Source organism: Actinia tenebrosa, unplaced genomic scaffold (genome assembly GCF_029948245.1).
Source record: "Actinia tenebrosa isolate PJP-AT-01 unplaced genomic scaffold, QUT_ActTen_1.0 PGA_scaffold2__45_contigs__length_23673736, whole genome shotgun sequence".
NCBI classification, from domain to species: Eukaryota; Metazoa; Cnidaria; class Anthozoa; order Actiniaria; family Actiniidae; genus Actinia; species Actinia tenebrosa.
In genome coordinates, this window is record NW_028292579.1 from 6658022 (window position 1) to 6682011 (window position 23990).

The following is a 23990-nucleotide window of genomic DNA, read 5'->3' on the forward strand; positions in this document are numbered from 1 at the left end:
TTATATTTGTGTCAATCCCTCGAGTATTAGTAATTATTGAACAGTCACAATACCCTGAATATGAGCAGAACAGGAAAATACAAAAGAAATCACAGCTTTTCTCGCAGGAATGTGTGGTATTTCTTTTGTGTTATCCTGTAAAACTCGCATTCAAGATAATTTGGGAATGATGAAGAGGCTCGTATAGTAACGACTGACATTTTGCATCTTTTTTGAAAAGTATTTTATTAAAACTCACGTTTATTTTGGAATTTTTACAATGTTTATTTATTTATAGTTCAATCTCTTTTTCTCTCATTTCGCTCACCTTTTTTCGTTTTATCCTTTAAAGTTCTTTACCGCGTGTATTGCTTGTCACATTTTCTAATTCTTATTTTTTTCTTTTCTTTTCTTCATTTCTTTTTCTTTTCTTTATGCTTTGTATTTCGTCTTCCACTCTTGTTTTTACTTTTTATTCTGTATCGTTATTTGCCGTGCCTTATTTTTCACATTTTTTCCCTTTTTTCCCTTTTTCTTTCTTTTTCTTTTCTTTATGCTTTCTATTTCGTCTTTCACTCTGTTTTTTACTTTTTATCCTCTAACGTTATTTGCCGTGTCTTGCTTGTCACATTTTCTTTTTTCTTTACTTTTCATTCATTTCTTTATTCCTCCTTTTTTTTTTTTTTTTTTTTTTTTTTTTTTTTCCCTTATTTTCTATCTTATCTATCTATAATATTTTCTCTTATCTCTTTAAATCAGCTCTTTCTTTTCGCATTTCAAAACGTAATTCAGCAACACTTTTTCGAGTCTCGATTCATCCGTCTTTTTGGCGACTCTATATACATTAGTTCTTCTCTTTTCTTGTTTTCTTTCGTGGTTTCTTCTGCCATCCATCATGCCGAATACCTGCAGAGATTAATGAACAGGGCAACAACAGATTAACACTTTTTAACAGCAATACAAACATACAGCAATTAATTCTCTACATGTAGTTAGTATATTGTTTCAGATGGAATACACTAAAAATAGAATAAATAATTATTATTAATCCTACTCTAGACAATGTCACTATGACCCACAATGCACTTTGGTCTTGGACTGCACTAGTCGGTATGCAGTATTCAGTATGCAGTATTTAGTATTCAACCTTTTTTGAAATAGCTGTATATCAGAAAACCACGATCCATTTCACAAATTGGTTTTATGTACGAGTGTAAAACATCGGGAAAACCTCTTAAAGGATTAACCATTCCCATAGCACTCGTGGCTGGTACGAAGGAAAGATCAAAAGGAGTCTCTACTGCTAGGTATTTTTTGCAGAGACACGTTTTATGTTGTTCCCCGGGAAGGAAAGCAAAATACTTGTCTCATTACAACCAGGGTCACCGTCCCTACTTGTGAACATGATTTACAATTGGCTAGGGTAAACAATTTAGATAGGAGAAACAGAATTAAACGTAGCCTCATGACAAGCGAAGCATATCTCGGAAGTGGGCTATTGGGGGCTCAATGAAGATGCAACATATGGCATACCTTATTTTCCACCAACCCCACCCCCCCCCCCCCCCCCTCTAAATAATGGTTGGTCCCTTATTGGTCTCAAATACTATAGTAATACCTTTTATAATCTTCATCTTTGAATATACGCTGGTCTGAGCTTTCCACTGTTACCTTGAACTTAAGAGACAAAACTTTATAAGCTTTAATTTTACGGGCCACTGATGGTTTGCAAGCCCAAGTATTACCAAGAGAGTAGAAAGACAAAAACATGGCGGCTGTTGAGCTGTTTTGGTGCCGTTTACAATGGATGCTAATGAGAAATCTTTTGTTAAATGGCACGCACCAACGCTCCCCGGAGAGGCCGCGATGACGTAACGTGCAATGGAATAATTGCCCTATTTCACTATGACGTCACTGCTTGTTCATGTGGGGGATAGGATCGCCAAATCCAATAGAAAATTCAACAAAATTTTCTCCTGCCGAAACAGTTTAATCTAAAATGGCCTAGTTTTCAGATATAATATGTGTTAATATGTACTAAAAAATATTCTGAGCGTTTGCTGGCTATTCTACTTTTCTTCGTGGATTGATACGGGTTTTACAACAATTTTCGGTGAATTTGTGTTGATTTGACCCCCTCCGACGACCATGATCCTTTGCGTTTAAACAATAGATTGTTTTGATGTGACGTCATAGTTTCTACCCCGACATAAACAAGCAATGACGTCATAGTGAAATAGGGCAATTCCCTGGGATCGGTACTCATTGGACTACACACAGGAACCCCAACGTAAAAACATTCATCGAGTCAGGGTAAAACCAGGCATTTTGATGTCACACATCGTTTTAACGATTATCTTATATAAAATTGAGAAAATAAAAAATAAAGAGGGAAAGGATAAAGGAATTTTGAAAGTGATACCTAGGAGAGGTAAAAATAAAAAATACGCATATTAATGAAGTACAAGGAATCCCCAGGGGGTGGCATAGGGTCTAAAATATACACACGACTCAATTTAATAAATGCTTGGTGGAACACACTTCGCTTTTGAACTGATACCCGTATTTACCGGTGATTTTGATCGCGATTTCAGAATTTTCTATCTGTTATGGTTGTTCACTTTTGGCTTCGTGCTGAGACCAAACCTCTTGAGAGACGAACGCATTTGACACCAGAAAAATGCAAAGAGCTTGTTGAATCAGGTGAGAGAGATGCCATATTTAATATATCTACAATGTGATCGACAATATATTGAACAAATCAATTTACGGTACAAAATCAAAAGGAATATTTTCACCTGCATACTTGTATAGGATTCAAGGTGACAGTGGAAGAATCTGATCAACGTATTTTTAGAGATGAAGAATATCAAAGGTAAGCTTTTGATTTCAAGGTACATACTGTATTACGCCATTAAAGCTTGAAATAAAACAAACATCTGAACTGTGAAGTCACGTAAACATAAGAAAAAGGTAATAATAGAAATAACTATAAATGCCTTGCCGTGTCATGACCCCCAGGTTTCTGTCAATCCCCACCTTTGGAGTTCTTATCTGTTGGAAGAGTTTATAACACACTGTAAAAATATTTCAGGATTTTCCTTTAATTGTTCATGCCACAGGAAGCCCATACAAGCTTTGAGAGTTGAATGTAATTTGTATAGGAAATAAGGCTCGTGCAATCACAAGAACTTTTAAAACATTACTCGTGTCTATTAATTTCCAAATTGTACTCGAGATCATGCGATTTTTTTGTTTATAGTTCACTCAACAAAATTTCATTAGAAAATGCGAAGCGACGCCGTTCATCTTTGTCTATTTGGTGGCCAATTTTCAGTCCATCGCACAACTGAAATGCATAAAAAAGATTAGTTCTTACGGCTTTAAAATTTTATTTCTATGTTTTTTAAGTACAAAATGATTGTTTTGACATTGTTTTGGCTGTGTTGCCATAGCGACTTAATTTGGTACTCCTACCAGAGTACAATTAACGCTATAATTGTACTCCTCTCGACCAATCAGAGTCGAGTAATTTTGTGGAGTGTACTATAAAACAAAAAAAAATTATAAATAAAATAAATAAAAGCTAATATTTACTCACATGAAGTGTTGTTTAAGTCATCCATTTCTTTAGTAGTGATTTCAAGCCATTTTAGCGAATTTTTTAAATTTTCCCTGAGGGGAAGAGAATTTTAAAAAAAACCATATTTATAATTATTTATCCCACACCATTGAAAATACAGCCAATCAGAATGTTACGGCTGGGGCAATCTTTCGAGTTTCCCCGGGTCGGCCGTGTTAGAACAGCAAATCACTTACTGAGATTCCATCATTCAATCACTGCATTTATTAGAATCACGTAAAGACTGGGTAAAATACAATAAGGTATATCTGTATTAGTTAAAACCGCTTACAAATAGAAAAAATGTGCTTGATTAGAGAATGATTATGCAACACGTGGTCTAGCGATACTTAGAAATGAATGCTCAGCCAACTATAGGAAGTTTATGCTGAATAATAATATTGATAATTTCTTGTAGGAGAACTAAATATAATGAGTTACATACCTCTGTGCTACTTGGCCGGATAGCAAATTAGTTAATATTCTAAGGAGCTTCTTTCTTAGTTTAACTTTCCTTCGACACGCTACATCAACTTATCACCCAAATCAAACTATCCGATTACGGTTATGTGATACGAGCATAATCACTGGTAAATCATTAACATGGCTCCCCTAAATTGTGATTACAATTTACCCCAAACAAAACAAACTATATATATTACTAAAAAATGTTCAATATTCAGTGTTCAACTTGGATATTCACGTTATATGGCTCCTTGGCTGGGACTCCCTGGTCTCTCATTTATTAGTTGTCATCGCTTCTCAGGAGCAGAACAAGCTTGTGGATCGGCCTTTCTAAGTATGTCATCTTGGAGCCGGTTCTTCTTCCTGAGGAATCGAGGTGAGGAGAGGAGACAGCAATCTTGACTTTGCGGACGTAGCCGTCTTCGTCTTTATATGGCTGTACAATGCGTGCGAGCTGCCACTTAGATCTCGGGTTGTCCGCATCCTTCAGTATGACGATGTCATCCACTGACAGATTCTTTCGGGGGCGCAACCACTTTTGTCGTTCTTGCAGAGACTGTAAGTAACATCTTCTCCAACGTTGCCAGAACTCATTGGTTAGGTGTTGGACTCTGCGCCATCTTTTTCTTGAGTATAGGTCCGCCCTCTGGAAATCTCCCGGTGGAGGCATTACTATCGTAGTCTTCATGGTCAGCAAGTGACTCGGCGTTAATGCATCTAAGGAATCTGGTTCTGTGAGACCGTTGGTAGTGAGGGGGCGGCTGTTTACTATCGCTTCTGCTTCGATCATCAGTGTCCTCAAGGATTCATCATCGAGTTGCTTTCCATGAGTCTGTAGCAGAGCTGTTAGCACGCTTCTCACGCTGCGAATCTGCCTTTCCCACACGCCGCCCATGTGGCTTGCGTGCGGGACATTCATCTTAAACTGTATCCAATCGCAATTGGTCTTTATCAGCTCTCTCTTTATGGCATCTTGGTCCATTTCCTTCATGGCTGCGTCAAGCTCATTTCTAGCACCCACAAAGTTCGTTCCTTGATCCGATCTTAATTGGCGCACTGGTCCACGCCGTCCGGTAAACCTTCGGTAGGCGTTGATGAAGGAATCTGTTGTCAGCGATGCTGCTGTTTCTATGTGAACCGCACGTGAGGCCATGCAGGTGAATAGGACTCCGTACCTTTTCAGCTCACGTCTTCCTTCCTTTATGTACCAGGGGCCAAAGTAGTCCACCGCACTGTATGTGAAAGGTGGAGCTTCTTCCAGTCTGTCTTTAGGAAGATCACTCATTTTCTGTTTCTGAGTGGCGCCTCTCAGCCTTCGACATGCGACGCATTTGGAGATGTAGTGTCCCACTGCTGAGCTTCCATCAATAATCCACAAGCCAGCAGCGCGTATGTCTGCTAGTGTTCTTGCCTTGCCTTGGTGGGCTCTCTGATGATAGTGGCGGATTACTAGACCTGTCACGTGACATTTCTTTGGGAGGATAACGGGATGTTTCACTTGGAAGGGAAGGTCGGCCAATCCGATTCTGCCGCCAACGCGGAGAACCTGGTTTTCGTCAAGAAACGGACTCAGACGGAGAAGAGAGCTAGATTTCACAATCTTTTCTGCTGGACGTCCCAGGGCTTTTAGAGCTCTCATTTCTTCAGGAAAGGATTGGCTCTGGACAGCCTTCAGGATCAGAGTTTCCGCTTGTTGTAGGTCTTGCACATCGAACTGAACTCTTTCCCTTGTTGACGTTCCGTCTCTTCGACTTTTATAGGGATCCACCCTTTCCTTGCGTGCGTTTATCGTCCAGGCTAGCTTCTGCACAAATTTCTTGCATATCACGATAGCTCTCTTGGCGCGATACCAATCTGAAAAGTACTTGACACGCTCTAATATTGTTGGGTATTCTTTTGAGTGCGTTGCTAAGGCCGTGACTTTCTTCACTTCTGGATCGCTGTGGTTGATAACTGTGAAGGTTTCTGATAAAGTCTGGGACTCTTTGATTGGGTGCCAAAGGAAGCTTGGGCCATTCCACCATCGTTTGCTCTCGATCAGCTCTTGAGCACTAAGACCTCTGGAAGCGTCGTCAGCCGGATTCATGCTTGTTTCCACGTACTTCCATTGGTGAGGCGAGGCGCGTTCACGAATTTGCTGAACGCGGTTTGCCACGAACGTGTGAAAACGCCTTGCATCGTTGGATATATAACCAAGAACGACTTTACTGTCCGTCCAGAACACTTCTGCTATTTTTTCGTATTTCAACTCTTTCTTCAGAAAGCCGCTAACCTTGGCGGATACCAATGCTGCCGTGAGTTCTAGGCGAGGCACTGTTATAGGTCTGAGTGGTGTCACTCTAGCCTTTGCCATTACCAGGGCGCAATGTATCTCGTCACGATCGTTCACCATTCTAAGGTAGGAGCACTGGCCATAGCCGTTGGTGCTTGCATCGGAGAAGTTGTGTATCTCGACGGTCTTGCACTCTCCAAAGCCTTCAGGTTTGTAGCATCTAGGAATCTTTAATTCGGCCAGGCGATGCAGCTCGCTTTTCCACTTCTCCCAACGAGGTCTGATTGACTCTGGTACTTTATCGTCCCATCCAACATTGTCTCTGGCAAGGTCTTGGAGTATCCTTTTGCCCACAAGAACAAAGGGAGCTACCATGCCCAGGGGGTCGTAAATAGAGCTTACCGTTGCTAATATTCCTCTTCTCGTCAATGGCCTGTCCTTCAGTTCGATCTTGAACTGCAGCTGATCCGACTCTATACACCATTGCACTCCCAGGGCTCTCTCGATGGGCAACAGGTCCTTGGTTATGTCAAGATTCTTTAAACCTTTCGCGCGTGACTCAATTGGGATTGATTCTATAACTGCTTTACTGTTCGATAGGAACTTGTGCAGGTTGAAGCCACCCCTCTGGCAGAGTGCCTTCGTGTTCCCAATAAGAGCGATGGCTTGCGCAATGGTTGGAACGGACTTTAACCCATCGTCTACATAGAAATCATTCCTAATGAACTCTGCTGCTTCCTTGCCAAACTCGATCTCGTAGTCGTCGGCTGTTGATTTCAAGGCAAAATTCGAACAGCCAGGTGAGGAGACCGCTCCGAAAAGGTGAACTGTCATCCTGTACTCTGTCAAAGGATTGTTCGTATCACCGTCCTCCCACCAAAGGAACCTAAGAAAGTTTCTATGTTCGACGTTTACCTTCACTTGGTGGAACATTCCTTCGATGTCACACATTAGTGCTACCGGTTCTTTCCTGAATCGGCACAGAACTCCTGAGAGGTTGTTCGTGAGGTCCGGTCCCTGAAGCAGATGTCTTTTGAGTGACTCGCCCTTGTATTCCGCACTGCCATCAAAGACAACTCTGATTTTATCCTTCTTCTGGGGGTGATAGACGCCGTGATGCGGGATGTACCACACTTGACCATCATCGCCGCTCTCCTTTGACTGGGGAACTTTTTCTGCATAACCTTTACTGAGCATCTCCTTCATGAATTCTTGGTAATGCTTGCGGTAGGTTTCGTCCTTTTCAAGCCTCCCTTTCAACCTCATCAGTCTGATTACGGCTAACTCTCTGTTGTTCGGCAGATTAATTCTATCATCTTTGAAGGGTAGAGGAATTTCATAATGGCCATCCTCTCTTTGGTTAATTCCATCTTTCATCCTTTGCATGAACTTGCGGTCATTGTAAGAGAGTGTCCGCTCTTCGTCTTGTGATTCATCAAAGTCAAGTTCGAACATCTTCGAAACTTGAAATGGTGTCATTATTTCCTTTGTTTGAGTACGCATGGAGAAGTGAAGTGGTTTCTTGGTCTCTCCTACAACCTCCCTGGCGAGTATGCGATGGCAGCCGCACTTCTCGTGGACATCCTTGCAGTCAGGATCTACTATGCCTATCACTCCCCATCCTAGCGCAGTCTTCTTCGCATAAGGTTCATCGTCCTTGCCCGGAATGACTTCTCTTGGCTTGATTGCGCGTGCGCAGTTTAGACCGATCAGCAACCCGATTTCCACGTCGCTTCTGTGTGGCATCAGTTGATCAGCTATACGCTCCAGGTGTGGCCACTTTCGAGCTGTTTCTGGTCGAGGAATCTGTCCTCTTCTCGCTGGAATGATTTCTCTTGAATACGTTCCGGGTAGTGGGATGATCTCACTTTCGTTTAGGCCTCGTACCACCAGACCGTTCACCTTCTGACAATCAATGAGACGTTCCGCAAGTACCGTTGACAATTTGAGCTTCACTTGGACTCCCTTCACTGCCATTCTTTCAACGACGTCATTCTTGATGAAACAGCCGTCTGACTGGTCGTCTAAGAGAGCGTATACAAGTACTTCCTGGGACGGATTGTCGCTGTGATGTATCCATACAGGAACGATCAGGGAATGGGCGGCACAGTCGTCTTGTTTCTGGTCACTGATCTTCGTACATTTCGATGAAACCTCCTTAACCTCTATTTCTTGATCTTAACCTCTATTTCTTGATCAGAGTTCTCTTTCAATTCCTTCTTTGGAACGAACGTACCGTCGTGCAAGGACGTCGGATGGAAGCCGTGGCAACTCTTGCATACTGCTCTCCTTCTGCAATCCTTTCGCATGTGACCCCATCTTAGGCACCCGAGACAGAGTCCCTTCGCGCGTACGAAGCTTACTCTCTCTTTAGCTGATAGCTTTAGGAACGCCTTGCAGTCGTCTAGGTTATGTGGTCCCTTGCACGACGCACACTGCACTGACCTTTCTTGCTTCGAGTCGTCCTTTTTGGATCCTGAATTTTCTCGCTTTACTTCAGCGGAATCTGTGAAGAGGGATCTCTGATTGTAGATCCTTCCTACTCTGACAGGTTTGGCTATTTCCTCTTTCTTACTTTCTTCTTCTTTGAAGATTTTATTGGAGATTACCGGATTGCATGCGATCCTTGCCTCGCGCGATATAAAATTGCAGAACTCGGCGAATGGTGGGTATCCCATCTCATTCTCTCTTTCAAAGGGAAGCAAAACGCCGCTTCGTTCGCCGCTAATCCATCTATCTACCTCTCGACTCCAGCGATCTACTAAGTATCTTGGAAGTTTCTTGGCCATTTTTTGGTTTTCTTCCGGATCGTTTAGCACCTTTAGATACTTAACGTTCTGCATTGCGGCCAAGCAATGGAATAAAAAATCGGAAAATTTCCGCAAACTAACTCCATCGTTTGGAGGGATTTTCGGCCAATCACTTAGTTTCTTTCTGTATGCGTCAGCCACAAGGAAGGGGTTCCCGTACCGATATGCTAGTATACCCTTTGCCTGAAGGTACGCGTCCTTGCTATCCAAACATAGGAGACCGCTAATCGCTTCTTTGGCTTCCCCCGCGGTGTATTTTCCAAGATAATACAGCCGTTGAGCTGGACTTTCTATTCGGCTTTCTATTATAGTCTCAAAGGATTTAAGCCAATTAGGATAATGGAACATACTGCCTCTGAAGATTTCCGGTTCCGGAAGGGGAAGACTATCTATGTTGCGTCTTTCGGACAACAAATCTGCCAATCTGCAGAGGGCGTTATCATTATTCGAGCTTGGTGTACTACTATGCACGTTTGTTTCTCGGTAAGACACGAACTGCGATGCGTCGACATCGTCAAATAAATCCGTTGGTGGATCAAATGGGTTCCGTGTGTTCAAATGTGTTGACGGATAGTTGTCAAATGGTGTGCCTATGACGCGAGTTGAGGTGAAAGGATTTACAGACGAGTTCGAAGGTTTCGAATAATTTTTTAGCTCTGGATCTGTCTTATACTTGGACTCGAAATCAAGATTTTCTGACTTAGATTTGGATTCGAAACCAAGGTTTTCCGACTTAGTCGACTTAGATTCTTTTGCATGGATATGGGATTCTGATATGTTAGCTGCATGATGCGTAGATTGCATGACTGGATCGTGTTGCGGGGCTTCTTTGACGGAGTCAAGTTGCATACTCAAATATTTGTTTAAATCTTTCTCTGTGTCATCTTCTTTAGGCAAATCAAATGCGCCGTCGACTAATCCTAGCTCTGCTTCTTGTACCTTGGCAATCGCGTTCATTTCGGCCTTCGCAAGCGCTAGATTCTTAGCAATTCGAAACTTCGTCATCTCAGCCTCTTGTTTTCTTAGCGCGTCGGCTCTTTGTGCTTCTAAGTCTTGAAATTTTAACTCTGCACCGAGTCTCGCGATCATGCCAGCCATCTCGGCCTTTCTTGCAAACGCGGAATTGCTGGATTTACTAGAGCGAGTTGATCTCGAGCTGCGAGATGAGCCCGAGATCGAAGATCTTTCGTCTTCATTTAGCCTTTTTGAGTCGCTTAACCTTTTGTTTACTTCTTTTAGGAGGTCAGAGTGCTGTTGGTCGATCGTCTCAAATTTCTCGCTCGCTACGCGTCTTTCTGTTACGTCTAAAGCCTCTTCTAGCCTTTCATTCGCGCCGGCGAGAATCTCCATTTTTGCTTCCAACAGACCCCTTTCACTAAGAAGCCGGTTGACATCCTCTGAGTCTGCTAGCAATCCATTCACTATATTAAACTGTTTGCGCCAATTTCTTTGGGCCGTAATTCGATCACGATCTAGCAAGTCCAATTTAAAGGCTGTGCCCTTCTCTGTCATTTTCTTTTCTCTTTGCGTGTTTTCATCGATTTCCTCGGTGTTTAAATCAAAATTTGACATACCTTCAGATGCACTGTAACCACAGAGTCTTTACTGTTACGGCTGGGGCAATCTTTCGAGTTTCCCCGGGTCGGCCGTGTTAGAACAGCAAATCACTTACTGAGATTCCATCATTCAATCACTGCATTTATTAGAATCACGTAAAGACTGGGTAAAATACAATAAGGTATATCTGTATTAGTTAAAACCGCTTACAAATAGAAAAAATGTGCTTGATTAGAGAATGATTATGCAACACGTGGTCTAGCGATACTTAGAAATGAATGCTCAGCCAACTATAGGAAGTTTATGCTGAATAATAATATTGATAATTTCTTGTAGGAGAACTAAATATAATGAGTTACATACCTCTGTGCTACTTGGCCGGATAGCAAATTAGTTAATATTCTAAGGAGCTTCTTTCTTAGTTTAACTTTCCTTCGACACGCTACATCAACTTATCACCCAAATCAAACTATCCGATTACGGTTATGTGATACGAGCATAATCACTGGTAAATCATTAACACAGAATGTGTGAAAGCTTTTCTATATTCCTGGGCATTCTACCATTCCTTCCCACCATGCATTGCAGCCTAGGTTAATTCTTGAAGGTATGAAATATGAAGAGGATATTACATGGGCGCACGGAGATATGAATTTTATCTTCGAGTGTTCAATTGATATCTCACGAGTGAGCCCAGCGAGTGAGATATCTAAATTGAACACAAGAATATAATGTATATCCCACTTGTCACGTGTACCTAGTGAAGGCTCATGTGCATACTGGGAAATACAAGTGACTTGAATTATTCCATAGTGTGTCAAACAAACCTTTGGTTGTATCCTGATGTGTTGCAGCATTCCAGGGGTAGATATTGTACCACTTGGGTCATGGCAGAATGCTCCAAAAGATGCCATTATTCTTGGCCTGAAGGACTTGCCGCTAGCACACACACCAATAGTACACCAACATGTTTTCTTTGCTCATGCATATAAGGTAAGCATCATGCATATATGACTTATTACCAGGTTCTCATGTCAAATTTCAAACCCTGGGGCATTTAATAATGTCAAATATTGGCCTTACTCAGATAGTCATGTCAAAGTCTCTGAGTTAGCCTGTCCTTTACACTCCCAGAGCATAACATTAAAAAAAATGCTATCATTCAATCTTGGTTTGAAAGACTTGATGCTAGCAAAGTCATATGCACAACAATAGAGGCTTTGTACCATCATGTGATGGCAGCTTTGACAGGAGGCAGGAACAATGTAATCTGGTCTAATCTGGTTTACATGAGAGAAAATTCAGTTTCCCAGGGGAAAAAGACTAGTGTTATATATGACTCCTGTCATGTCGATGGCTGCCATCACGTGATGGTGCAAAGCCTCTATGCTACACATTTTCCTGCCAGTTACCAGTACTACATCTACTGCATCACACTCAGAATCATGTGCCAGTCATAAGTGTTTCCCATGTGATGCAATTTATTTATGATATGATTGCAGCATCAGATAGGTGCTGAACAGCTTTTGCAGAGATTTCACAAGGGAGGTGGATGTATATTGGACATAGAGTTCATGACAGATGAAAAAGGTAAAGATATTATATATTTATAGGTAGCATGGGTGGCTTATGCTACTAATGCATCGTCTTTCACCACTGTGCTGTTCCAAAGGTTTGGGTCACTAGTTTGAGCCCTGCTGACACCATATGTAAATTGAGTTTGTTTGATGTGTTGTTTTCTCCTATGCTGCGAGAGATTTCTCCTAATTCTTTGATTTCCTCCCTCCATAAAAATAAATATGTAAGTTGAGCATTGTGTATATAGAACATTTAATTTAGGTGGGTAGGCATGTAGGTCAGTGGGTGGGTGGGTGGGTTGATGGATAGATGGCTTGATGGATGGATGGATAAATTGATGTTTAGTTGACAGCCAAACCTACCTATTCTGAATATTTATAGGATGTAGATCTGTTGCTGTGTTTAGCCCTGTTGCTGGGGCAACTGGTATGGCCTTGGGTGTGGCAGCCTGGTGCTATCAACATTTAGGACGTGCTATGCCAGGAATCAAGCCCTTTGAGAGTGAGAAAGAGATGGTTGAAGAAGTCATGCCTCTCCTTAAAGAAGTTTCTAATAAAAAAGGTAGGCTTACAGTTGTACTCTTTACTTTTTGGGTTGATGTATGAAGGGGCAGAGAAACAGTGGAGTAAAGAAGGGAGGGTTAGGATAGATAGCTAGCTGGATGAATGAAAAAGCGGATGAATGGACAGATTGAAATTAAAGGTCATATGGATGGCAATTGCACAGACAGATGGACGTAGGATGGATGTATGGATGGAAGGACGGATGGATGGATGGATGAATGGATGAATGGATGGGTGAGTGGGTGTGTGGTTGGGTGGACGGATGGATGGATTGGTGGATGGATGGATTGGTGGATGGATGGATGGATGGATGGATGGATGGATGGATGGATGGATGGATGGATGAATGGATGAATGGATGGGTGGGTGGGTGGAAGGATGGATGGGTGGATGGATGGATGGGTAGATGGGTGGACGAATGACCAAAGGAGTGAATGGATGGATCAACAGAAAAGATCGATGGAGGAGTAAGGGTTGGACAGCCAAATGGATGAATCTAGATGGATGAAAGGAGGGAGTATGGAGGAACACACAGATAAATGCATTATGAATTAATGGAGGACTGATGGTTGAGGGATCAGGGACATAGGGATGAATGAATGCATGGATAGATGAATCTTTATTCAATCTTTGCAGGAGTTTCAGAGATTTACCCAACGGTGTTGGTGATGGGTGCATTAGGGCGATGTGGACATGGAGCTTTAGACATTGCTAGGAAACTAGGAATACCAGAGTAAGCGAAGTACTTAAGTACAGTGACTCAGATTTCATACTTCGCATTTGCCGAAAAACTAAAATAGAAATGTCAGCATGGGTCATAAAATCTTGTATCACATCAGTTACATCATCAAATACTGTCAGTCAGGTACCTGAATCATGTAACATACATGAGGTAAAGGGAATTCACCTTTTCAGTGCTAGTCCTCATGCGATATTAATAGTGATGAATTGTGTTACAATCACCAAAACATTCTGACATTGTCCTTGGATTCTCATACAAATCCACTGACTTTAAAAAGAAAGTTCTGATTGATTTCTTTAGTTAGCTCTCTAAACAGGAGCAAGGAAAAAGTCATTCGAGTTAGAAAAATGATATTTTGCTCGTATTTATAAAACTAGCTAAATGAACCAAGTATTAATGATTTGTTTGTAAGTCAGTACACTCGTACGGAAATCAGAGAGCAATGTCCAAACATCCTGGTGAACGTAACACAATGCAACACCATTTATACCACATGATGGCTAGCACCAAAAAGGTCAATTCAAATATTGAATTGATGTTACTTGTGGTTAAGACTGTTAAGAGTGGTCCAAAATGATGTGAGTTGCAGTCAAGATGGGTCCAAACAGTTCAGATCTTCTAAGCCCTCCCTTGGGTCTATGATAAAATGGTGATTACATCTGCTAAGTCAATTCTTCCTTGCACAGGTCTAACCAAATAAAGTGGGATCTAGAGGAGACTAAGGGTGGAGGTCCCTTTCCACAAATACTCAAGTATGATATATTTGTCAACTGTATTCTACTGTCTAAGGTATGATGATGTAGTGTTGTATAATATAAACTATGTTGCAATTCCTTTCATCTGTGGGTGGTTTAAAGGCCATTTACACAGTGGCATTGGAAGGAGATGAAGGGAGGCAAATGCCCCAACCTCCTCCCCTCCCCTTCCCTACCCCCTGTGTACGAAAATTTTTTTACTAAACTGGTGGGAAACTCTAAAGATAAAATGTGTGTTTTAGCAGTTAACAACCCCTGCATCTGCGACTGTCCCAATGGCTCAGTTTCATACATGACACAGTTTGCTTGGAACATTGCCTTGTGCATTATCTCCTGCATGTTGCTGCAACTGCAATACACTTCTCAATACACCCAATCCCAATGTGAATGCTTGAATGCTGTGTTTCTCAGCATATGTATGCCAATTACGAGCGTGATGATTATGTTTTACAATGCAATTGGTGCACAGGTTCTATGTATTCTTTTCATTGGCATTATTAGGGGCAAAAGTTGATTGACATAAATATAAGAATTAAAAATCAAATCTTTTGTTCAAGTCCACATGGTGGCTTTGGCATCACATTAACCCAAGAACTCAGTGTTTTATCATTTCTCGTCTGACAGAAAATCCCTCCATTTTTAACACGAGAGATGCTGGACACAGATGAAAGGTAATGCCGTATTTTGAACTAAAGACCCTTAAAAAACTCATGGACATTACCTTGAATATTTTTTTCAATCTTCTTAGGAATCTCTCCCTTGTTGTTGATGTAAGCTGTGACGTCAATAACCCTGACAATCCACTGCCATTTTACGACTCTGCCACCACACCCCAGAATCCTGTGCGAGCTGTTGATTTAAGGTACAGTTGCTAATATTATCTAGTACAAGTAGACTATGTAATCCACTCTGTATCTCAATGTTTCCTCACTGTAGTTCTACCTACTACTAATGACACTTCAGGTACTATTGTGAAACTGTAGTCAATAACTATGATTGACAAAGGGCATGTTGCTTTTGATTGGTCCATAGTTGAAGCCATTTGAGTGCCATGACCTTATTTGCTTTTCTTGTGCATTTGACACATCATTGTCCATACTTGTTTTTCCCTTTCAGTAAATCAAGCAAGACCCTTGAAATTCTGTCTATTGATTTCCTGCCTTCCTTGCTGCCACGAGAAAGCAGCATACGATTTGCTGACAAGATGACGCCATACTTGAAGAGACTAACTAAGGTAAAATACTGTTACGCACATTTGCTTGTCAAATTTATTGTGATTACAACTTCTGTTACCTTCATTGACGCTATCCGATACTTACCATGTGACTTTCAGTAAAATGCCCACGTCCCATGTGACCACGACATGTGCCAATCATTGGCTTCGCCAATACTTATCACATGACTTAATGTAACCAATACGATGCCCCACGTGACCATAGACCAACATGTCATCATTCTTGCGCATTATTTATGATGTCTTTTAGTTAATATGTTATTTTTCTTTTCTAATTATACAGGATGATCCCGACCCAGTGTGGATACGAACCAAGAAAGTATTTGAACAAAAAGTACAAGAACTGTGCAGTTGACAGCGAGGATGACAATTCAATCAATGTTTTTTAACGAGTTTAATTCATAATCTACTCAGTCACTTTTAAAAATAATGATGCATAATTTAAAAATTATTCCTATATATTATTTTTTATCAGTCCTTACGAAGAACGGATTGTTATAACGAGCATTTTATAAATCAATTTATAATAAAGCTTTTTTCATAGGAAACTTTATACTAGCCTTAGTGCATTTCAATCAGGAATAGTCATTTAAATTTTGTTTTTTCCTTCGAGAGAATTTTAGTCCAAATGCATTTTGTACCAATGCTTTCAATATTAAAGACACTCTAAATAAATATCATAATAAATAGTCTTAAAACTAAGTCGTCCTCGCTAGTTTTGAAGAAATAGAAAACGCGCGTGCGAGTGGTGTACATTTATGAAGCACGCGGCAATCTGAGCAGAACACGGGAGAAGTGTTAGGAAAAGCACCACACGTAGCGGAGTGCTTCTTGAATGAGTTTTGCTAATCCAAAAGTGCTTTATAACTGCACACAGCGAGCAAATTCCATTTTATTTCTCTTAGAAAATAGAAATTATGAACAAAACCGTTATATTGTAGTGACGCAAAAGAAAGTGTGCACGTGTGCTGTGTGTTCTCATAATGCACGCAACATTTAAAATATAGGAGTAGCATGACGCGCGCATGCCGACATTTAACCAAAACGCAGTTTCCATGCTAAGCTTGCTTTATTTTGTCTACAATAAATAATGGTAAAGAATTTACTTGTAAAGTTTTTTTCAGGATACCAAGATTTTCCTAGACGAATGTCTCTTTTGAAGGATGAGACAAAAGATTTCATATTTCCGAAAATTGCCACAAAAATCGCAGTAAAAATCGCCGCAAAAATCGCCAGTGTAAACGGGGCTTTAGAAAAGTACCGGTGAAAATGAGGTTATCCAAATATCAATGACTTATCTGACAATACCCATGTTTACATTTAAATGGTGAGACGAAACTTTGATCATTAAACCTTGATAATGGATTTTTGCGTTAATTTTCATTTTAAATACACTTTTAAAATCTGTCTTACTTATCTGTCTTTATCGTAATTAACGAGAGAAGTTGTCTCGTTGCGAGAAGTCGCAGGCAAGAGCGATGATTGGATGGTTAGTGTGTTCGGGTTCTGCTTACGAACCAGGTTCTCCAGCGTCGTCGAGTCAAGACCAGAACAACGAGTAGACAAACACATGACAGGAAGAAAAGTGCATTGAAATAACTTGAGCCCACTGCAATAAAACAGAGATAAGCATGATAATAATTATCGCCGAAGATGGAGTAAAACAATCCAATAAAAAAAATATTTATTTAAGTGTATAGTTCTTCTAGCGCTTTCGCGCTAATTGGGGACACTTTTTCACTCACGCGCACTACCACTACATTCAATGTTTCAAAACCTTTTTCGTATTAATGACAAATATCGTCCCCTTTCCACGGGCTCCAAACAACAAACGTACAAACTCCGCGTGATGCGTCTAGTAGGGGTGAAATTACAACTAAACACTCCTCCCAGTTAGGACCTGCGCGGCAACTTTACAAGGCGATAATAGTTCCCCTAACTAACATTTTATATTTAGCCGGAATCTGCGGCGAAGCGCGATAGTCGCGACCACGTGCCTCTCATTTTTCCCCCCAAATCTGATCATTTTCTTTATTTCACATGAATGATAATGATCCGTATAACTAGGCATTTTGCGCATTACTCCAAACTGCATGGCACGAATAGAAGTCGAACTTGATCCTTGCTGGAAGCTTTGCGCGTAAAGTCACCAGCGCAGACAGGGAGACCTGCGTCACTGCTTGTAATCCTGAGGCGTGTTTCAAAGCCTTTGCTCGCTATTTCTGCTAGAGCGGAGTTGTAGAAGAAGGTTTATGAGTTTCATGTACGTGTAAAGCATGGAGGGATGTAGATTCAGTTTTAGCTGTGTTGAATTATAATCTTACCTGCGTACACATGCGCTAACACAGGGAGCTTTCCTTTGTACCCAACAGCTGTAATACTTCGTACCATGTGGTTATACTGTAAAAAAACAATATTAGAAACATTGAGAAAGCAACTGAAAGTCAAATAAAATTGGTCAAAAACATGTGTTCGCGAGTTTTGAACTTATTTTCTTTAAACTTCAAACTTCACAGTTTTACTGATCTTAACATGTTCTTCCTTACAAATACGGTAATTATTCTTCTGGTTTACTTATACTTTTCTTTCCACCCCATAAAGCTCATTATTTTGAAATTAAACTCAAGATAAGAAGTCGAGCGGAAACTCGTTTGTCCCTCAGACATTTGACGAATGTAAATGTAATGCGCTGTTGTATAGTTGATGTAGAACATGTAGTTGTATAAAATGCATCCGCGGGGTCTTCCTGGATAAGAAATGTTTTGCGAAAGATGCGGTAATGCGGGGAACAAGACCGTAAATGTGTATGAGAATATATATGAGCTATATATTTGTACTGCGGTTGTAATGTATCCAATTGAGCTGATCCTCAGGAAAAAAAGACAGAATTTTTTTCTGAGTCTTTCAATTTGCAGCTACATAAGTTTCTAGATATACTGCAGGGATCATTTCAATTCCATATAAGACCGTAAATGTTGGTGCGCAAAATTGCGCAGTGCAAATTACAAACGCGCAGCGTACAATAAATATTCTTTGTTGCGCAAAGAGGATATGCTTTCGATTCTAATCTCTTTGCAAAAAAGAAATAAAAATGTGGTACGCGTGGAGTAAAAGAACGACGAACATGCGTTTTGTAAGATTCAAATTGGACTTAACAAATAAATGAGCAAAAAGCTACTGTTATTCATAGCGATTGCTAAGACTCAAAACGAAAAAAAGCACACTAAAAGCTGTTCACTTATAGAGAGCAAATGCCGTTTACACCTGTTCCTAAAAACGTTGGAAGTCGGTGATCTGAATTGGGCGATAATTTCTTGATGTATATTTGAAACCCCAATCTGGGGATTTTAAATTTTCTCTTTTGAACACTGACAACTAGTTTTGATGCATTTTTTAAAAATCCTACTGCTAAGAATTCACTGCAAAGGGTCGCGAAATAGAAAAATTTGCTTCAAATACACAGTGTATACCTGATCTGTGACGTAGATGATTTTTCTTTCAGAGTCAAATGCAAGGCCAGTTGGATGAAAAAAGTGTGCCTTGGTTCCATATCCATCATCATACCCCTCTGAATATCCACCAGCTATTGTTGTGACTTTACCTAAAATAAATATCATTTATACGTCAGTCAAACCTCTATTAACCAAACACTCTTGGGGAATCTAACAAGTGCTCGATAAATAGAGGTTGGTAGTTTAACAGAGATACAAATTAGTGCAAAGATCCTTTTGAAAAGCTATGACTGCTAAATAAGCAGAGACTAGTCGTTCAATAGATATATATATATAAATTATTGCTAATACCCTCTTTGGAACTCTGAAAAATAACTGCTCAGTAGAGATTAGTCGCTAGGAGAGGTAGAAACTAGCGCAAATATCCAAATTAGGATGGTGACAACGGGCGGTTATTAAACAGTACTAACATATATGTGTATATTATCTTACCATCCAAGGTGATCATTCGTACGGCGTTATTATCCTAAAACAAAAAGAAAAGAACAAAATATACGATATTCAGGTGTCACGTCAGTAACAAAAGCACGCGCGCGGGTCGGTAAAACAGAAGAGAAATGTTAGAAAAAATACGACGCATAGCGAAACTTACAACACCTTTCGAGTGTTCTGCCAATACCCAAAGTGCTTTATAACTGCACAAAAACCAAGTTTTTAAAATACTTTTATAAAATGATGTGAATAACGAAACAGAAAGTGCGCGCTTGCTGTGAAATCGCACGTTCCCAGCCAATCAGAACGCGAGATTTATAACAGTTTAGTATTTTATATTGACATTGTGTTGTTTTCTAATTCCTTGCCATATGGCTTTTACACGGTAGCTAGCTGGGGTTTAGTTAGGAAAAGGCGCCACGTTCCTCCTCGATGGCATCCCATGACACATTGTGTCCAAAGGTTGTGCCGTTAATGATAGAGCGGTTTTTGTATGAGTGGGAAACAACACGGGAAATTATATGTATATAATATACTGTTTACTATACTGTAGCCATACCGTAGCTTATACGGTAACCAACTACGCGTTGAGATTGGATAAATTACTGGAAGACAATTCAATGAGAAGCCATTTCAATGACACACCATTTCGTACCATGCATGTGCTTTAAGTCAGTACCCCAGTGTTACCCACTCATACGAAAACTATTCTAGTAAGCCATTTCAATGTTACGGGCATGTAGTCACTAGAAGATTATTTAAATGAGAAGCCATTTTAACTATGTTTGAATGTCACAGCATATCGTACAGTGTGCGGTAAGTCGTTATCCTATATGTTTCCCACTCATACGAAAACCGCTCTACTGTTGTGGTGTCGTCGTTCACTTGTCAATCACAATATTATTCTCCCCATTTGTATACGGTTACATAGATTTTTTATCAGTAAATAGAATAACGACCGTCAAGGGAATAACATATAGCCTGAAATGGAAAAACATCTAGCCCCAGCCCCAGCTGAAAAGGTAAACTTAAAAGTGGCATAAACGCAAGTCCGGTCAAAGCAGTATGTCAAGGTACTTACAAATTCCACCACGTAGAGTATCTCGTATTCAGGATCATACGCGAGTCCCTCGGGATAGTTGAAACGTGCTAATTCTCCTGTTCCATCCAGAAACCCTTCTCTTCGTCCACCTGCTAGTGTAGATACTTTACCTGCAGACATCACATTACAACAGTGATGCGTGCATGAATTAATCGTGTTGATATGGATCTTTATCAAGCAGCAGCCATGTTGACTAGAATAATAGCTTTATTCTACGTAGCCTCGCATTCAAGCGTTTCATGATGTCACTATAGCTAGGCGCGGTTTAATCCAGTTATTTTTCTGTACAAACCGCTCATGTGAATTGACTTGTTTATGTTGTCCATACATTAAACTAAATATTCGTACATAGGAACATAAATTTACATTGTATAAACCATATGTATGAAATATTCAGTGCCGACTTACTGTTCCTGATGTCAACGATCCTAATCACGTGATTATACTGTAAAGGAAAAGAACACGTCAATCATTTTAAACATCCACACATGCGCAGTGAATCATACTATAGGTAGATCAACTACGTCAATAGGTCAACACACTAGACATGGGTCAATCAGCTCAACACACTGGTATACCCAACATAGACGCTCCTTAGTAATGGACCAAATCCATTTGGACGTAAAGTGTTTCTGTTTCAGACCACGTGTCATTCCCTAGAGTATCATTTCGCTGTTTAACGGTTGCGCGTGAGAAGACACATGAATATGGTTACATCTCAAACAAAGAATATTATTCTCAAGGGAATGACACGTGGTCTGAAATGGGAAAACATTACACCCGAGTGGAGTTGGTTTATTTGATCTGCTAACGTTACTCAAATCTTACATGATCAGCAACATAAAGAACATGACTCTTTTCGTTATAAGCAATGCCAGTTGGATGGTAGAACTTGGCTCGTTTGCTGTGACCATCTTCATGTCCTTGGTTACCACCAGCCAGCGTCTTCACCATACCTGTCATGCGTAAGAACGACATTACTACAATACATACCTTAACCATAACACTTTAATTCTTACTGCGCATGTTCAACTAGTCTGAGCGTTGCGTGCGACACTAAAAACGGATGCGAGGGATACTAATGTTCAACAAAATATGCTCAGTGTTCAGGGGTCGATAGTGGAGCATACAGTAATCGATCGTGATTTAATGAGGAAGATAACGATAAGAGACATTTGTTGTGAAATGCGATCGTCAGGGTGAGTGTAGTCTTGAGAAAGACTGTTGTTGGTGGTGACTGACGTTTTGACAACCTGAACCGAAGTCATCTTCAGAGTCTAGTGAGAAACCACACCAACGACAGTCTTTCTCAAGACTAAACTCAACCGACGATCGCATTTCACGACAAACTTCAACACCTGGGTTCAAACCATTTACTCTGATAAAAGACATCTTACCATCCTTTAGAGAAATCACTCTTATTGCATGGTTGTCCTGTAAAAATATTTTTAAAAGTCTGTTTTAAAGCAGTAATCTCAAGTAGTTGCAGTAATGCATGTGCGTAGGACGATACATGGATACATTCGTGTGTTACTGCACGCAGGTATTGAGCCAGTTTATCATGAACTAGATCACAATAGACCTCAATTACACCATCAACATCATCATTATCACCACTATCAATAATAACCAGATGCAAAATAGACCTCTTTAGCTTGCGCGTAGTTTTCCTATTTCAGGCCACGTGTCATTCCCTAGAGTATCATTTCTATGTTTAACGGCTGCGCGTGAGAAGACACATGAATATGAATACAACTCAGACAAAGAATTTTATTCTCAAGAGAATGAAATGTGTTCTGTAATGGGAAAACATTACGTCAAAGGTAAAGAGATATCCTTTGTAAAACAGCGGTACTTTTTGTTGAGTGGTCAGTGAGGTCCTTGTTATTCAATAGACTAATATTTATCACTGAAACCCCTTCCTCCAATATCATTCAATGATCATCAATCTATTCACTTTACCACGCGAGGTACTCAGACACAAAGCAATATTCCCCAACACTTCCATGATCACCTTATTTACCTCAAAGTTATTCTCCCTGCACCACATTGATACTTGAAGTTCTCACCCTTACTGCATACAATACGCAGCATTTACTCTACCCCCTCCCCCCACAGTAAGCCCTTTAGCCCTGACCCCTCCCCCCAACTTCTTACCGTATCACTGAGATAAATTATTTTGTTCCGTTTGTCAATAGTCACAGCTTGTGGATTCTGAAATCTTGCTTTAGTTGCAGGGCCATCGACAAACCCAGACTGTCCGTCACCAGCGTAGGTCGTAACATCTCCTATAATTAACAAAAGAGTGCAAGAGTTAGTTTCAGTCTTGCAGTACTTGAGGTCATTCACGATTCTACGATCCCTAGGAAAAACAATTAGGTTTGCGGAAACATGATCGTTCGGTGATAGTTTTTTAAAAATTAGATTAAGAATTTCTCTGAGAAAGACTGTCTCAGACATTCAAGCAAGGGTATGAAGACCGCATATCAATAACCGAACTCATTTACAGCCCTCTAGACTCGAAAATATTACGTTTGTGGAAGAAACTGTGAAATGATCTTTTAGAAAACAGTATCCTTTCTAAAGTCAAGGTCTCTTGAGTATTTAAAACATGCTTTTGTTTTGAATCAAGGGGATTTTTCGTAGAACTTAATAGCATTGTTGAAGATTGAAGCAAGGTGTGCTAAAGAGTTAAAAACATTTACAACTCCCTAGCACTGGAAAAGGCAGGTTTGTTGTAAAACGGGGTGATGGTGCATGATCATACAAATAAGAGGTTGAATGGAATGGTATTAATGGGAAACCTTTGCTTGTTATTCAAGGTACTGTTTGTCCTTTTTCCTTCTTTCTATGGCCCTCTTTCCCTTTCCTTCTTTCCCTTCCTCGCTGACCTTTTCCCCTTCTTTTAAAAGGGTCTGTTAAGGGATAGCTGATTATAGGCTGGTAATGTTTACAGCACAAGTGGTAAAATACACAATACATATATAAAACTACTACATAAACACTAATTCAATCGTCATACCTGTCTTTAGGTTCACTTGTCGAATTCTGTCGTTACCCTGCATAGATTCGGGGAAACAAGCAAGTGATTGTTAGATTTAAAAAAACTTGTCATCGCTAATCACCACCCGCAAAGTACGCAACTCAACGGAGACGAACGGAAAGCATTTTGTTACAATTATAGCACGGTTAACACATGATGAAGCTATAAGCGCAGCGCCATTGTAGCAGAAGCCATGGCGGGAGCATGGTACCAGCCTCGATAAATAATGCAATACAAGATAAGCATTGTAAATTGCGTGCTTTTCCTAACACTTCTCTCACGTTTTGCCAACTCCCACGTGCTTTATCTGCACAAAGCGCACGC

General features: G+C 40.4%; 3 protein-coding genes and 1 long non-coding RNA gene across 4 annotated transcripts in view; 1 reads left to right on the top strand and 3 right to left on the bottom strand.

Moving 5' to 3' along the window:
• LOC148909096 (uncharacterized) lies at positions 1–11663 on the bottom strand. The gene is made up of 4 exons (XR_016120576.1): positions 11533–11663; positions 3581–3654; positions 1598–3033; positions 1–885 (listed from the first exon to the last, which is right to left on the bottom strand). It is a non-coding gene; the product is annotated as an uncharacterized LOC148909096 (long non-coding RNA).
• On the top strand, positions 2542–16942 carry LOC116300965 (uncharacterized). Its single transcript, XM_089034658.1, has 11 exons — positions 2542–2682; positions 2794–2854; positions 11560–11698; positions 12208–12295; positions 12665–12844; positions 13483–13579; positions 14275–14377; positions 14968–15014; positions 15092–15205; positions 15460–15577; positions 15861–16942. Exons 1-11 carry the CDS (start codon positions 2589–2591, stop codon positions 15930–15932), a joined length of 1113 nt encoding a protein of 370 aa, XP_088890784.1. The 5' UTR covers positions 2542–2588; the 3' UTR covers positions 15933–16942.
• Positions 3854–11336, bottom strand: LOC148909097 (uncharacterized). Its single transcript, XM_089034659.1, is given in 2 exon segments — positions 3854–8515; positions 8518–11336. Coding segments are annotated over 2 exon segments (6372 nt in total). The 5' UTR covers positions 10721–11336; the 3' UTR covers positions 3854–4346.
• The window catches only part of LOC116300964 (NHL repeat-containing protein 2), an 11703-nt gene continuing 4340 nt past the window's right edge, over positions 16628–23990 (bottom strand). Inside the window, exons 6-15 of the mRNA XM_031709946.2 lie at positions 23646–23682; positions 22781–22911; positions 22021–22057; positions 21452–21579; positions 21032–21068; positions 20603–20733; positions 19522–19555; positions 19048–19178; positions 17902–17977; positions 16628–17186 (exon numbers count right to left, since the gene is read on the bottom strand). Coding sequence (XP_031565806.2) covers positions 17068–17186; positions 17902–17977; positions 19048–19178; positions 19522–19555; positions 20603–20733; positions 21032–21068; positions 21452–21579; positions 22021–22057; positions 22781–22911; positions 23646–23682 — 861 coding nt within the window. The 3' untranslated portion in view covers positions 16628–17067. The remainder of the gene's footprint in view (positions 17187–17901; positions 17978–19047; positions 19179–19521; positions 19556–20602; positions 20734–21031; positions 21069–21451; positions 21580–22020; positions 22058–22780; positions 22912–23645; positions 23683–23990) is intronic.